The following is a 15,660-nucleotide window of genomic DNA, read 5'->3' on the forward strand; positions in this document are numbered from 1 at the left end:
GTATTGTAAAATAAAAAATATATATCACAAAAAAAAAAAAGAAGGCAGTGGACACCTGGAGAAGACAGACAGAAGAGAAGAAACCAGCGGTTGAGTCATTTATCTTCGTAGAGTTTGGACAAGAGCCACATCTGTCTCTGATAAGGATTCCTGGCAAAAGTCCCAGAGCCATAGAAACACGAGATGGGATGTTTTAGTTTTAATCACAGAAAGCTTTCCAGGACAACAGTTCCTAGCAGAAATGTAAAAGCTAACGCTTCACTTTCAGTAACTGTCTGCGGTGAATACTATAAAGGAAGCACATTATGATATACTTAGAAAAACTAGCTATCCTACCATACTCATTTAGGTTTTATAATTTTGGATATAAAATGCTGAAGCAAACTGATGTCACTCATTCATTTGTATTACATGATGGAGGTGTCCGGTCTATGCCAAGTGCTGCCTTGGAACTGTGGGAGCTGACAGTGCACACAAGCAATGCCCTCAAGGACCCATGGTGGCAGGTGGGTAGAGGAGGAGGAGCCCAAGAATTAGCTGGGTATATGGACAGGGGTTAGCATACACAATGAGTGCTTTGTGCTTCATTATAATTAGTGTGCACTTCTGTCTTGAAAACACTGGCAGATCTTGGAAAACCTTCAGATATATGATAATAAAAGAATAAATTTTAGAAAGAAAACTTTGAGTGGGAAGATTGGATTGTGAGATATGGTAGAATCAAGAACGACGAATTCCAAAGTTATTGTGATATTCTAGGCATAACTTATGGCTGGGCTCAATTAATCTTGATGATGGGGGAAATAAACAGGTTTGGGTGAGAAGACATGCAAACAACAGAAAATGACTTAGAAGTGATTTAAAAAGAACTGGAGTTAGAGATGAGCAGGGGACAGACTGCAGAAGAGAAAGACACTCAGTGATATAAATATGATATCAATATAAATATGATACCTGTTCTTTCTCCTTCTCCAACTCTTTGTTCTGGGAATCAAACCCAGCACTTGACACATATCTAACAAGCCACTACCACCAAACCAGATCATAAACCAGGATTTATGGGGGAAAAGAGGGATTTGATCTACAAAGAACTCTGGGAAAGAATGTCCAAAAACAGCAAAGGAGAAAAACCAAAATTATGTACCTTGAATTAGACAAAACCAGCAACATTATATGGAGTTCCCCTTCAAAAGTGGTTTGGTTGAGGCTTTCTTTTCTTTTCCTTTTTTTAAAAGTTTTTTTTTTCAAGACAAGGTTTCTCTGTGTAATATCCCTGCCTGTCCTGGATCTCACTTTGTAGACCAGGCTGGCCTCGAACTCACAGAGACCCACCTGCCTCTGCCTCCTGAGTGGTAGGATCAAAGGCGTGCATCACCACTGCCTGGCCAAGGATTTCAACAAGGTGACATTAGAGTCAATCAGGGTCATGCACTTGATATGCACTATGAATGCCAGGCAGGCAGGAGAGGTGATGGCAGACATATGCCTGGAGAAGGAGTTGAGAGTTCTATATCTGGATCTGCAGGCAGCAGAAAGAGAGAAACATTGGGACTGGCTTGGGCTTCTGAAACCCCAAAGCATACCCCCAGTGACATACTCCCTCCAACAAGGCCACACGTGTTATGTGAACTCACGAGAGTCTGTTAAAGGATCTCAAGAATTTATTAAGGTATAAAATGGGGATAATATACTCACTGATACAGAACAAAGTAGACACTGATGCTTATCCAGCTGTTGTCCTCTGTTCTGCCCAGAAGCGATGGGAACCAACTGTCCTGATCTGTCTACCCAAGAGAGCCCACAACCCCTATTCCTCTGCTCTTAAGTGGTACATACACAGGTAAGACCACACCCTCGGACTTTCTACCTCAAAGACATTGGCTGAAAGGAATGAATTCTCACAAGATACAACTACTCCAACAAGGCCACACCTCCTTATCCTTCTCAAGTAGTGCCACTCCCTGATGACCAAGGACTCAAATATTCAAATGAACCCATGTGGGTCATTCCTGTTCAAAACACCACGTTCCACTCACTAGTCCCCAGAGGCTTATAGCCATATCATAATGCAGAAATGCATTCAGTACAACTTCAAAAGTCCCCAAGTCTATTATAATGGCCTCAACACTGCTTAAAAGTACTAAGTTCAAAGTCTCCTCTGAGACACAAGGCTAAAATAATAAGAAGAAGAAAATAAAAAATTAAAAAAAACCTGTAACCCCCTGCATAAACAAAAAAAAAAAAAAAAGGAAACTACTTATTTCCAATATACAATGGACATACATTACCATTCCAAAAGCAGGGAAAAGGAACGTAATGAAGAAATACTGGACTAAAGCAAGACCAAAACCCAGCAGGGCGAACTCCAAACTCTGCATCTCTGTGTCTGTTGTCCACGTGCTCTTTAGATCTCCAACTCCTTTCAACTTTTTGACTACCACATCCTCCTCTCCCTCGGGCTGATTCCAACTGGGTCTGCAGCTCTCTTTGGCGGATGTCTCACAGCTCTGGCATCCCCAACCTCTTGGAGTCTCCAACACTATCCAGGCTTCACCTTCACAGCTTCACACACACAATGGCCTCTCTGGGCTTCCATTCAGGGACACTCCAATACACACCTAGCCTCAGCGGCTTTCCTTAGCCACAGAAGGAGATTCCACAACCCCCTTCTTGTATTCTCCATTCTAAGAACAGAACCACCCTGTAGACGAATTTCTAAACAGTCTTATTAAATAAGAAACACAGAGCCAAATACAGAGGTAATAGCCAAAGAGATCAGAGTAATAGCCATGACTAGCCTTAGCTTACCACCTCACTGTAGCTTCCACAGAAAGAGCTTCTTCCATCTAACCCATGTTTTTATTGCCTTCCTATTTTGCCTTCTCATTGGCTCTAAGCCCAGTCACATGACTTCCTCGTCACTGCCTGTCTATACTGACCCCCAGTTCTCTATGGTGGGTACTGGGATTAAAGGCTCATGTCACCATGCTTGGCTATGTCCTTGAACTCACAGGGACTCTGATCGGATTAAGGGTGTGTGCTAGCATGGCCTGACTTCTGTTTTATGGCTATTTGACCTCTGATCTTCAGGCAACTTTATTTATTAACATGCGAATAAAATAGCACGTTTCAGCACAAATAAAATATCACCATATCACCCAGCTAAAGCTGCCAAGTAACTAAGTGTGGGAGTTAGGGTTTATGTGGAACCTGTATCATGGGGATTGGCAGTGATAATGGGCAGGCCATTACAGAGAGATAACATCAGCTGAATAGGAGAGCCTTGACAAAATTTTCCTTAATTTTAAAACAGGAATAGAATTTGTGTATTTCAAATTGTTGAAGGATTGATAGAAATGAGACGGGTTGTGGGCATTTAATGTTATTTTCAAACTAAATGCTAAGTCACATTATTATGGGACACCCCTTCCTTTTGTATTAAGAACATATGATACTGCTCACTTTTGTTTTGGCTTAGTAAACAGTTCAAGTTTGGATCTTGGAGTATCCACTTCCCCAAAGAGCTCAGCTCAGACTCAGTATACTTCCTACGAACCCTACATCACTCAATGCCTTTGGCTCTGCCAAGGCAGGCTAACTAAGCATAAAAGCCAGTGAGGCCTTCACTCATGTCTCAGCAAAGGAGTTCAGCCCCTGATGTAAAGGATGCTGGCAGCCACAGGCATCTCTGAATGCAAGAAGCCTCGTTCCTTGAAGTCATCTTGAGAAAAAGATGAATTTGAGGGCTGGAGAGAGGGCTCAGCCGTTAAAGGCTAGACTCACAACTCCCCGAAAGATGAATTTGTTTCCATGACAACCGCAACAAAGCAAAAGGAAAGTATTCTTTCTCTTCAAAAAGGAAACCACAGAACTGGGCACAGTGGCTCACACCTGTAATCTTAGCACTGAGGAGGCTAGCGGGAACATCAGGAACTGGAGGCCACGCTGGGCTACATGGGGAGGCCTTTTTTCCCCTTTAAGGAAACTGTAGAAGAAAACGTGGGGTAGAAGAGAAAGAAGAGGAGGAGGAAAAGAAGGTGGAGGAGGAAGGAGGAGGAGCAGGAGAAGGAGGAGGAGGGGGAGGAAGAACTAAAAATGAATTCCAACAGCCATGGTCTTAGTGGATTAAAAATACTTTCGAGACTCTCGTGCAACATATTTTGATCGTATTCTTTCTGCCCTCACCCCTCAGCAGATTTGTAAGGGCAACACACACTGGGCTGTGCACTTCTCCAAGCTAACGTGACTGACTCTGCCTAAGATTTGACTTTGAATAAAAATGAAGCAAAGTCTGGAGTAACCCTGTGAACTGATCTCATTTAAAAGCTATTTTTAATGGTCATACGGGAAGGGTCAGCGATAAGGCACAGTTAGAAAAGACTGTCTTATCTAGGAATGCGGGCGTTGAGATCACTGATTTTGTGCATGTCTTCCTGGGATCTCCAGAAGACTCAGCGAGCTGAAATTACAGGAAAAATGGGCACATTTTTTTTTTTTTTTTTTTGGCTTTTGTCTGAGTCAAGGTTTTCGACTCATTTGCGACCTTCTATCACTTGTCAGGAAGTCTGGGAAACTGAGATTACTGGAATGACCACATTGTAACTATCTGGAAGGAGATAAGCACAGGTCAGTAACCTCAGCCACAGCCAAGTATCCCTCAAGCCCCCGGGGAAGGAAACAGAAGCTCTGAGGTATACTCACCTGCCTGATTCTTGTTGCCCACAAGTTCATTTTCACTTTTAAGATCCATTATTTTTAACCAGAGGGAAGCAAGATTCTAATGTCAAACTCCATGCTTATTTAAAAGTCCCATTCTGGATCAACCAAGTCAGTCAATTCAGGGAAGCTAATGCTCTCTAGTACCCTGAATTTTCACCTGCATTTTTTCCTATCAGTGTTATTAATAGCTCCTATCTCTATATTAAGGACTTTGGGGTGATGGAATAGGCTCATAATGCCAGCACTCAAGAAGCTGAGGCAGGGGGATCTTGAGGTGGAAGCTAGCCTGAGCTATATGACACAGCCTTGTTTATTGTGTGAGTTTACTGGGTACAATGAAATTGGCAATGTCTTATCTTCCGCCTGCCTTGATATTGCTTAACTGGAAGAAAATACTGTGGTTGTCTCTCCAAGAAGAAATAATAAATGTTGATTATTAACAAACGAAATTACAGCCCTTACTGGAATCTGCTCACTTAAATGCAGACTTCCTTGCCCACCCTTGGTTTCGAAACTGAATTTGAAAAAAAGCCCTCCGGGAGACTGCCAAACAGAGCGGAAGCCACAAGAGTCCACATCATTCTTAGTGCCAGAGAAAAGACTCACAAATAATGTACCTCCCCTGAAATTAAGAACAGAGTCCAGACAAATAAATGGCTTCCACAGGATGACTGTGAGAATTGGTATGTGGGTTCCCAAGCCCGGAGGACGGCTAGAACATCCTCCGCTACATCTTCAGTCGCTCAGTGTTCTCCCTCTCTTTCCCATCTCCTTTCCATCTCCACACCCGCCTTCTGTTTTTCTCACCCCAACCTCCTCGAACTTTGGAAATCAAGAGTGTTCACTCTGCTATGAAGGACCCCCGAGAGGCTGCTCCCCCTCTCACCACCCAGGACTAGGTGTTGGGCGAAGGATGACCAGCCAGAAATGACAGGTGAGGAAGCTTCTGGACTGCTTGCGTGCGTGCGGGGTGGCAACATCCCGAGACAGGTTCCAGTCCTATTTGCTATGGCTGGACTCTTACCCACACCCCTCGCCTCGGGTTCAGCATCTTCAGAGCGTAACCACGGCCCCCTGAGGCCGGAGAGCAGGCACACATCCTTACTCCCTGCGGGTCCACCACCACCACCACCACCACCACCCCTCGGCGGCCACCCTTAACCAGGAAAGGACCCAGTTCCCTTCTGCAAAGCCTAGCTCCCTGGTCACGTGTCGTCTAGGGCAGCCTCTTGTTGGAGAAGGTGCGGTCGCCTGGGGTGCCTTGCTCCTCAAACCGGGTCAGGAGACCTCAGAAAGGCGTCAGGGGGCAGGGCTTCCTGTGGGAAAGGGCCGGGAGGACGCCGGTGGCCTCCTGGCTGCCTCTGCCGGCTTCCTGCCCGCCGAGGGCTCTGCCGAGGTCACCCGCGCCTGGCCGGTGTGGGCGCGCGCGTGGGAGGCTCCGTGGCGCGGGAGGATCGGCGGGGTGGGTTCGGGGAGCTCGCACGGCCGTGGCAGGGACGGTCCCCCCCACGAAGCCGCGTCCTGCCACTTTCACCAGAGGCTCAGCAAGGCTCACGGACCCTCAGGTCCTCAGGTATCTGTTGGTCAGCAGTCTGGGGGTGAGGGTGAGAACTTCGCTTTCTTTTTTAAAAATCTCCACCAAGAGGGCAGCTTTGTCCAAAAGTTTTCAGGGTGGTGTCATCATCTACCGCCCCTCCATGGTTTGGTTTACAAGCAGACGTGCCCTATATAATAAGGAAAAGTTTAAAAAATTATAGACAGCTCGATCCCAGCTTTATAAAATATGTGATCTTTATAAAGGGAGGAATCGAACGATACTGGGGGCGCGCTGGTGTGTGTGTGTGTGTGTGTGTGTGTGTGTGTGTGTGTGTGTGTGTGTGTGTGTGTGTCTCTGTTCTCTGTTCTTTGTAAACTTTTCATCTAGTCGGAAACCAGAAAAAAGAATGTCCTTTGTTTTTTCCTAGCTCTCGAGCCGACGTCCTGGTTCCCCGCCGCCGCCTTGCGCTGTCATTGAACTAGGGAGACTTTCCCGCCTACTCGAGGCTCCCCGGAGAGCCGGTCCCGGGTGCACCAGCTTCGTCCAGACCCACTTCCCAGCTGCAGCCGGGTCACAGGAAAACCGATCGTCGTAGTGGTCCGGGACTTTCCCAGGCTTTCGGGTCAGAAAGAACTTCCGGGTTCTGGGGGAGGCTCTGCAGGGGGTCCGCAGCCACGGAGGGGGATGGGGTAGGGGTTGGAACTGGAGGGTGAACAGAGGGAGACGGAGAGTCACTGAAAAGCGCTGAGCTCGTCCTTCGCTCGCCACTCCTGGTGCTTGCTCCCCCTCACTCCCTCTGCAAGACTGGGAACTTACGAGATTGCTGCGGACAGATGTCTTCTGAGCAGGGGGCCATGGCAATTGAGGGAGTTGGGCAAGAGGATCGTTTTGCCTTTTGTTTCTTCCAAGTTTCTCTTCCCCCTTCTTCTACCATCTCAGTTTCGGGTGTTTGTCAGGGAGGAAAGCTTGTGTTGAAAATAGAAACGTCCTTCTTGCCATCATATTCTCTCCCAGAGGCTAAGCTGGAGCAGAGGGCAGTGATGGTAAACGTTTTAGAGGGGACCCTTCCTTAGCTCACCATTCAGAGGAACGTCTGTTTACAGCCAGCGTTGTTTCAAACAAAACGAATTCTCAACACGCGTGACCACCCTCCCAGGGGAGCCGTGCAAACTTCCTGTTAAACTGTTGGCACACCTGGTTCATTTTAGTAAAAACATCGCTCTGCGTCTTCTCATCAGTGGCACTGGAAACCAATCAGCCGTCAGTGAAAGCAGAGGCGGGCAGCCATTCACTGGTTCACAGGACATAGGATAGGGGTCAGAGAGCAGCAGCTTGCTTGCTTGGCGCGTGTGTGTGTGTGTGTGTGTGTGTGTGTGTGTGTGTGTGTGTGTGTGTGTGTGTGTGTGTAGTTGGGATGTTGGAGCTGCTTTGTACCTAACACACCTACTCATATCGCTCTTTTTCTCAGAAGAAGAGACAAGGCTCCAGATCTAGCGAGCTGTGGCCAGCCACCAGGAAGGCTCTCAGGTGAGTGTGTGCCTCTTGGGATCCAGCCTGAGAAAGGTTAGCCCTGAGACTGGGGTGCAGGCCGGTGCCTTTGGCTCGTGCTTGTTATCAGAACTTGTTTTTCATTCCACTTATCTCTTTACTGTTAGCAGAACTTGTTTTTCATTCCACTTATCTCCTTACTGTGTAACAGTGTCTTTGTGAACATATATGACCGTTTACCGGAGGTTAGTGTTTTACAGCCTTGTGATGACAGATAACAGTAATATACAGGGTAATGCACACATTACTAATGAAACTTGACTATCGGTAATTCTATTTCATTCCACAAAAAGCTGATGACTTGTGGTTTTTGTAAAGAAAAAAAGATGTTAAATGTTTGATTAGGTTTTAGTGTACGTGGTGTCAAATTCCAAAGGTGCAGGGTGTGAGGTGAAAAGTCTCTCTCCTGCCCCTGGCCCTTGGTTTCCCTTCCCTGAGACGAACGCTGCTACCACTGTATATATAGCCTGTTGACCTTCTATGCTATGTGATCATTTAAAACTAAGAGTTCAAAAACTTTTTTGAGCCTCCTCCTCCTCCTCTTAAATTTGTTGTTTTAATTGTTCATTTCTGTCTTTCTGCTGAATACCGAAGTGCTAAGGATTCAAGCTACCTTGTAGAGGGACCTTGTGCCTCTGGAAATTAACAAACAGATTAGTTTGTCCGTTGGCCTTTGTGACTTCCCTAACAACCTGCACAGCTGCCAGCGAATGGCAGGCCTGTGCTCATATTCTCACATGCAGATGTAAGGATGATTGACATTTGCGGAAAGCGATGTTTTGGACCACATCCTCTTATGAGGCAGCGCCAGCAGCGCTTCCCTCCTTAGCAGTGGTGTCTAGGCTGGTATCCCGCTGGTCTCAGCACACATACTTCTGAGCCCCCTTCTCTTGACTTCTACAGTTTGCAAAGCATAACGGTTAGTCCCAGAAGGGAGGCAGTTTGTGGCGTGATAAGAGACAGTGCGTCAGAGTTCGGATCCTGGCTTTGACTCCTTGTTTTGTACCTGCACCCACTCTTTAAATTGCACAAAACTCCATCTCCCCCACCTGTAAAGGGCAGTTCATAGGACTATTTTGAAGATAAGCCAAGATGGTCCAGGTGCAGGACACAGCACCCCGTGCCTAGCCTGTGAAAGGCCTATCATAAGCAGAAGCCTTTAACTGTCGGCCTGTCATCATTTCATCTTCCTGAGACGGGTGAATGCGTCTGTCCTCTTAGGCTACCTTAGGGTGCAGTAACAGCCTCGAGAATCTCAGGGAAGAAGAATGGATTTCTTGCTCATATGACACATGCCTTATGTGTCCGTCTTTGGTCCTTCTCTCTGGCACTCAGCCTGAACTACTTCTTTAGGGGGCTGTGATGTTGTGGCAGGGGCATGAAGGAAGGTGAAACTACACGGTGGTGGCTTTTAAAACATCTTGGTAGTGGCACACACCTTTAATCCCGGCACTCAGGAGGCAGAAGCAGGGGTATCTCTGAGTTCGAAGCCAGCCTGTTCTACAAAGCGAGTTCCAGGACAGCCAGGGCTACACAGAGAAACTTTGACTCGGGGGCGTGGGGTGGCGGGGGAGGGAGATCTGCTAGGAAGTAAGCTTCTGCATAGCTTCCACGATGCGTGATGCGTGTTTCTGTTTGTGTTGATGTCATTATCAGTCTAAAGCAGGGGAGCCTTCTCCAAAGGGCCCGCTGGGGAACAGGGGAGAGCGAGGTGCAGCAAACACTTGGCCTCTGTGTGTGCTGGAAGGAATCACAGTTGTGGACTCAGAGGTCCATCAAACCCTAAGAATGAATTCACACCAAGACTTCCATGGGCCCCAGGTGCCAGCTTTCCCCTTACAGTGAGCGTCCCAGGTCTGCCAGCCTGTTTGCAGCAGACACTTTTGGCGAATGGATGCACTCAAAAGACAGAACTGCAAGCTCATGCGTTATGTAAAGCATCCAAAACAATATTTAGCTGTCACCAAAAACACTGCATTTGGGAAAACACCGGTTTTTGTTTTTTTGGGTTTTTTTTTTGTTTTGTTTTGTTTTGTTTTGTTTTTTAGACGGTTTCTCTGTGTAGCTTTGCGCCTTTCCTGGAACTCACTTGGTAGCCCAGGCTGCCCTCGAACTCACATAGATCCGCCTGCCTCTGCCTCCCAAGTGCTGGGATCAAAGGCGTGCGCCAACACCGCCTGACGAAAATACCGTTTTTGTTTTTTTTTAACATAGTTCTTTTGTGACTGTGAAAGCCCAGGGATAGGCTGGAGTTGAAGCACTCCCTGGACAAAAATGGAGATGGTTTCTGCCTTTCTTTTTTTCAAAGTCTTTGCTTCTTATCAGAAAAACTTGTGTGCGCGCGCGTGTATGTGTGTGTGTGTGTGTGTGTGTGTGCATGTGCGTGTGTGCGCACCCGAGTGTGTGTAAGATGTGTTGTGTACACAGGTATGTGCATGCATGCAGAAGCTACTGTCAGTGTTAGTCATCAGGCATCGACTACCTTCTTTGAGACAAGGCCTCCCACTGGCCTACACTTTGCAAGGTAGGCAATGCTAGCTGGCCAGGGAGCTCCAGGGACCTGCCTGTCACCGCTCCCTCTCTTACCAACACTGGGAATACAAGTAGGTGTGACATGCTCCTCCGTTTTTTATGTGAGTCCTGGAGATCTAGGCACACTCCTCACACTGGCAAAGGCAAGTGCTTTATCAACCCTGCCAGCTTCCAAGTCCATTGTTTTCTTTGATGTTTTTGACTTGCAGGTGTAATGCAGTTTTACTGTAGAAAACTTTTAAGCAAACAGGGAATATAGGTGGAAAGTGGATGTCACCCGAGATTCACAGCAATGAATTCTTTTTATCAATGCATAAATTATTACATCATTGCATAACTCAGTGTAATTATTCTCATTCATGTTGTCTGCTTCTTGAATAATGAGACTTCATTATCATGATGAAGTATTTTGAAACAATATGGTGAAGCCGTTTAATCAGCTCCACCCATTCATTGCATGTTAGCTACTTCTTGCTGGCTTCAGTTTCAATCATTTTTACATCCTTGGCCCAAGATTTTGAGGAGTCTTCTCACTGCTTTCCTTTTTTTAACTTACACAGGATCTCTTACCTTGCTACGAAGTTGAGTATGCTGCAACAATGTCTAAGAGACAAGAATATGAAATTAAAATTAAAGATTAATTTCCAAGTTAAAAAAGACATATTGCTCAGCTGTCATTTATGGAGTAAATGAGCAAAGCTTGATTGTAGCAGCATGACTTTGTAAAACAGAGAAAAATGATGCCTTAAAAGTAGCCGGCACTGGGTATGATGGGAAGATTGGGAGGGGCTATGTACTGAGACCTTGTCTTAGTTACGATATTTCTGTTGCTGTGATACAGCACCATGACCAAGGCTTTCTTTTAGAAGAGAGAGTTTATTTGGGGATTACAGTATCAGAGGGCTAGAGTCCATGGCCTTCATCATGAGAACCATGGCAGCTGGCAATTAGGCATGGTACAGCAGCAGTAACTGAGAACTCACATTGAAACAAAAATGCCAGGCAGGAGGAATTAACTGGGAATGGTGTGAATTTTTGAAATCTCAAAGGCCACCGTCTCTATGCCTCCCCAACAAGGTACATCTCCTAATCAGTCCTAAACAATTCCACCAACCGTGGACTAAATATTGAAATATATGAGTCTGTGGGGCCATTCTCTTTCAAACCACCACAGACCCACTTAAGAAAAACAACACAGGAAAAGGCTAAGATAAAAGGGTAGTGAAAATAGTTTTCAAACCAGCAGTTTTGATTCTAACATCTAAGATAGATAGCAGTTTGATACTAACTGGTTTTTGCTTTGTTGTAAACAAAACCAGGGCAACTATAAATTTCACTTAATTATAAAGCCTCATTGATGGGGCTGGAAAGATGGCTCAGTGGTTAAGATCTCTGGCTGCTCTTTCAGAGGACCCAGGTTTAATTCCCAGTACCCAATGGCAGCTCACACCTGTCTGTACCTCTAGCTCCAGGGACTCTGATACCCTCACACAGACATATGCAGGCAAAACACCAATGCACACAAAATATAAATTCAATTTAAAAAACCTCATTGAAGACTACTGCTTCAAAAGCCCTAAATCAGCATGAGCAGATAAAACCCAACCACACAGACAAGCGAGAGTCATTCAGAGGTCACGGTGAACCCTCGGCAGCTCTTGGTAGAGGTGCCCTCAGCACACTTGGTGGAAAGAGTGGTGTGGCTATGGCAAAAAGGCACCCATCTGCATGGCGCCACCAAGCCCAGAACTAAATATAATGGTTTCTATTTGTAGGAGAGAAGTCATTCTCCGTGGAAAAATATGTGCTTGCATGCATTTGTGTGTGTGTGTGTGTGTGTGTGTGTGTGTGTGTGTGTGTGTGTGCATGCACGTGCGTGCGTGCGCATGAACACATATATACATGCTCACATAATTATGCTTGTGTGGAGAACCTGTTTGTAAAGTTAAAGGCAACTTTTTAGTGGTTGGTTCTAGAACAGAAAACTAAAAGACTGAGATTGTGTGAGAGCCTGGTTTCTAAATGCTTTTTATTTTTTTGAACTTTTAAGTCATTTTTATGTAGTTTTAAAACTGTTAGGTTTTTTTTAACTGTAGTTCTGTAACAAAATAGCTTCAGAAAATTTTAAGAAATGAATTTTCCTTTCCTGTTGTAAATATCCTGTAAATAACACCCCATCCCACCGGCATTGTAGTAGACCCGTGTACAGTGAGGTCTGGGTGGGGCACCTCAGGCCTTGGGCTCCAAGGATGCCAACAGTAGCTAGATGGAACTACTGTGATTGATGACTGCTTTTCAAGACATTTACAAAAGAAACATGGACACAAAGGACTCCAGGACCAGTGAGGGCTGTGGTACTGAGGTAGCCTCATGCCAAAAATGTAATGTCTAAATGAAAGAATACAGGAATCATGAGAAGTATTTACTTTTTAATCATTAATCTGCCAGAAATTTAAGATTTAATTTACCCTAAATTAATTCAATTATATAAGGTGATAATATCGCAACTATTTATAATTTTAATGAAAAATTTTTTACCTTATTTTGTGTGTATATGGGTGTTTTTCTATATGTACATATGTGCACCAGGTACATGCAGTGCCTAAGGAGGCCAGAAGAGGGTATTGCATTCCCTGGAACTGGAGTAGCAGGAGGTTGTGAGCCACCATATAGGTGCTGGGTGTCTCACCAGGCCCCTCTGGAAGAGCAACCAGTGCCCTTAGCTCCAGCCCTGTTTATAACCTTTAAGTTTTTTATTTAAAAAAGGTTTCACAATTTATAGTAATCACGTAGAATTAATAGACTATAGGTCTTCTTTGTGTACAGATCGTCGGAGGATATTAAAATGCAAACCAATTGTTTTTGAGACAGCCTTATTAGGTAGCCCAGGCTGGGCTTGAACTCGTGATCTTTCTGCCTTAACGTCTCAGAAATTACAAGGGTGTGCCACCACGACACACCTGATTTTATTCTTAAAGTCCATCCGTCATATTTCTAGGTGTGCCACTACTTAACAAAAAGGGAATTGAGGCTTCCCTCTGCTCCCCCTGAATCACTGCACTGTTGGTAGTCATCCTCATTATGAAAGTGGTCAAAGCAGAAATAAAACAAATCAGGAGAAGAAGGGTTAGTATAGGAGTCGTCCGTGTGTTGTTTTCTTCATTTAGAATCCCCTACCACGCTTTGAGCACACTCTTAGAGAGGGCAGTGTGGGCTGAACTAACCTGATGCTTTGACTGTTGCAGGCCAGGGGACGTCATGTCCTCCTTTGAAGATGCTGACACAGAAGAGACAGTGACGTGTCTCCAGATGACTGTTTACCATCCCGGTCAGCTGCAGAGTGGAATATTTAAGTCAATAAGGTTTTGCAACAAAGACAAATTTCCTTCTATTGAAGTGGTGAAGTTTGGACGGAATTCCAACGTCTGTCGGTATACTTTTCAGGACAAACAGGTTTCCCGAGTTCAGTTTGCTTTACAGCCATTTAAACAGTTCAACAGCTCGGTTCTCTCATTTGAGATTAAAAACATGAGTAAGAAGACCAGTTTGCTGGTGGACAATCAGGAGCTCGGCTACCTCAATAAAATGGACCTGCCTTACAAGTGCATGCTCAGGTTTGGAGAGTATCAGTTCCTGTTGGAGAAGGAAGATGGAGAGTCGGTGGAATCTTTTGAGACTCAGTTTATCTTGTCTCCAAGACCACTCTTGCAAGAAAACAACTGGCCAACACAGAGTCCTGTACCTGAGGATTCGGGGTATTCATCCTACTTCACCCATAGGACTTCTCCTACAGAAATGGATGAAAATGAATTGTGAAGAGAGCCCATGCAGAGAAACATGAAGGATGAAATGTGAAGGATGGATGAGGACACATGGGGAGACCCTTGCGAGGCATCCTACTGCTTAAGAGTTTATGAGTGTAGTGTAGTACAGATATCTGCATGCTGACTTTGGATTTAGTAATAGCATTCGGAAGTCCATATATAGATTGTGTTTGTCATCCACTTAGTCAGCTGTCTGCATTCCGGATCTACAAAGAATTAAGTGTACGTCCGTAAGGGTTAGTGTATAAAACACACCTCCTGTGTAATGCTATTCTCGGTCCTTTTTCTGCTTGATGACACTCCCATGCTTTGTTTTGGTATCAGCCAAGCTTGGTCACATCATTTCGTAGCAGCCTTTGGTTTTCAAGTTCAGAGCTCAGGCGGATTGTTCACTGGTGTCTGTGGCATGTTAATACTTGTAGAGCTGGAGTCCTGGAATGAGTTCTTGAGTCTCATCTGAGTCACTGTGGTTTCATTATGGAAAGACTTGAGAAATAACACCTTGATTTTCTTTCTATGGAATTATAATATTTATTTCTAAGACGGCAGTTTTGCTTTTCTGTATGTAGGACCTACAATTAACATTTAAAGAACATGGAGATTAAAATTATTTTTTTACAAAATTGAAAATTGCCGGGTGGTGGTGACACATGCCTTTAATCTGCCTCAGGAGGCAGAGGCAGGTGGATGGATCTCTGTGAGTTCAAGGCCAGCCTGGTCTACTGAGTGAGTTCCAGGACAGCCAGGGATTTACAGAGAAGTACTGTCTCAAACAAAATAACACAAAATCACCACCACCACCACCACCAACAACAAAAAAACCCCAGAAACTGAAACTGAATTTTATGTATCTTACACAATTTAAAAATCGCAGAAATCAAAACTTTTAGCAGCCTCTTTGCGTTTGATGACGTCAGAGCTCAGGCCACTAGCCTCTTCTCTGAGACTTCCTAAAGAAGGAAAACGCTCATGCTCAGACTGCTCTATAGAAGTAACTATATGTGAATATTTATAATAAATGCTTTCATATTTCTAAACTTTCAGTTTCACAACTTTTAGAAGTTGTATTTATTTAAGAGATCCTCATTCAATTCCTTTTGGCTAGATGAAGATGAATGTTTGTGAATGTTATGTAAAAGAGAATGACAGACATCAAGTTAAGATAAATTCTGGCACTACCAGGAAGCAAGGCTCCCTGTGTAATTACCTTGGTAAATGAAATTCTGTGCTATAACAGATGAGGTGGGGGGAACTAACCATATATATACACACATATATACATATATATGTATACACACACACACACACACACACACACATATATTTGTTTTTGAGACAACATCTTGCTTTGAAGCTCAGGCTGGCCTTGAACTCATGATCCTCCTGCATCAGCCACCTGAATGCTGTGCTTACAGGTGTGCAACCCCCCACCACCCGTGCTTAGCTTAATGTAACTGTATTTCTGCAGCAACCCTTCAAAACTATTTCTAATAAACTTTT

At 44.8% G+C, this 15,660-nt stretch overlaps 1 protein-coding gene across 4 annotated transcripts; it reads left to right on the forward strand.

Annotated features, from left to right (window-relative positions):
• Positions 1–5,494: 5,494 nt before the first annotated feature.
• On the forward strand, positions 5,495–15,197 carry Tifa (TRAF interacting protein with forkhead associated domain). 4 transcript variants are annotated; one of them, XM_015993148.3, is made up of 4 exons: positions 5,495–5,653; positions 6,684–6,878; positions 7,725–7,783; positions 13,582–15,197. In XM_015993148.3, the coding sequence occupies exon 4, from the start codon at positions 13,595–13,597 to the stop codon at positions 14,150–14,152; it is 558 nt and encodes a 185-aa protein (XP_015848634.1). In that variant the 5' UTR covers positions 5,495–5,653; positions 6,684–6,878; positions 7,725–7,783; positions 13,582–13,594; the 3' UTR covers positions 14,153–15,197. The 4 variants fall into 4 exon arrangements, with proteins under 4 accessions (XP_015848634.1, XP_006970459.1, XP_042135840.1 ...); XM_006970397.4 differs by lacking the exon at positions 5,495–5,653 and adding an exon at positions 6,015–6,292; XM_042279906.2 differs by lacking the exon at positions 5,495–5,653 and adding an exon at positions 6,015–6,292 and having other exon boundaries at positions 7,728–7,783.
• The last annotated feature ends 463 nt before the right edge of the window (positions 15,198–15,660 follow it).

This window comes from Peromyscus maniculatus, chromosome 6 (genome assembly GCF_049852395.1).
Source record: "Peromyscus maniculatus bairdii isolate BWxNUB_F1_BW_parent chromosome 6, HU_Pman_BW_mat_3.1, whole genome shotgun sequence".
NCBI lineage: Eukaryota > Metazoa > Chordata > Mammalia > Rodentia > Cricetidae > Peromyscus > Peromyscus maniculatus.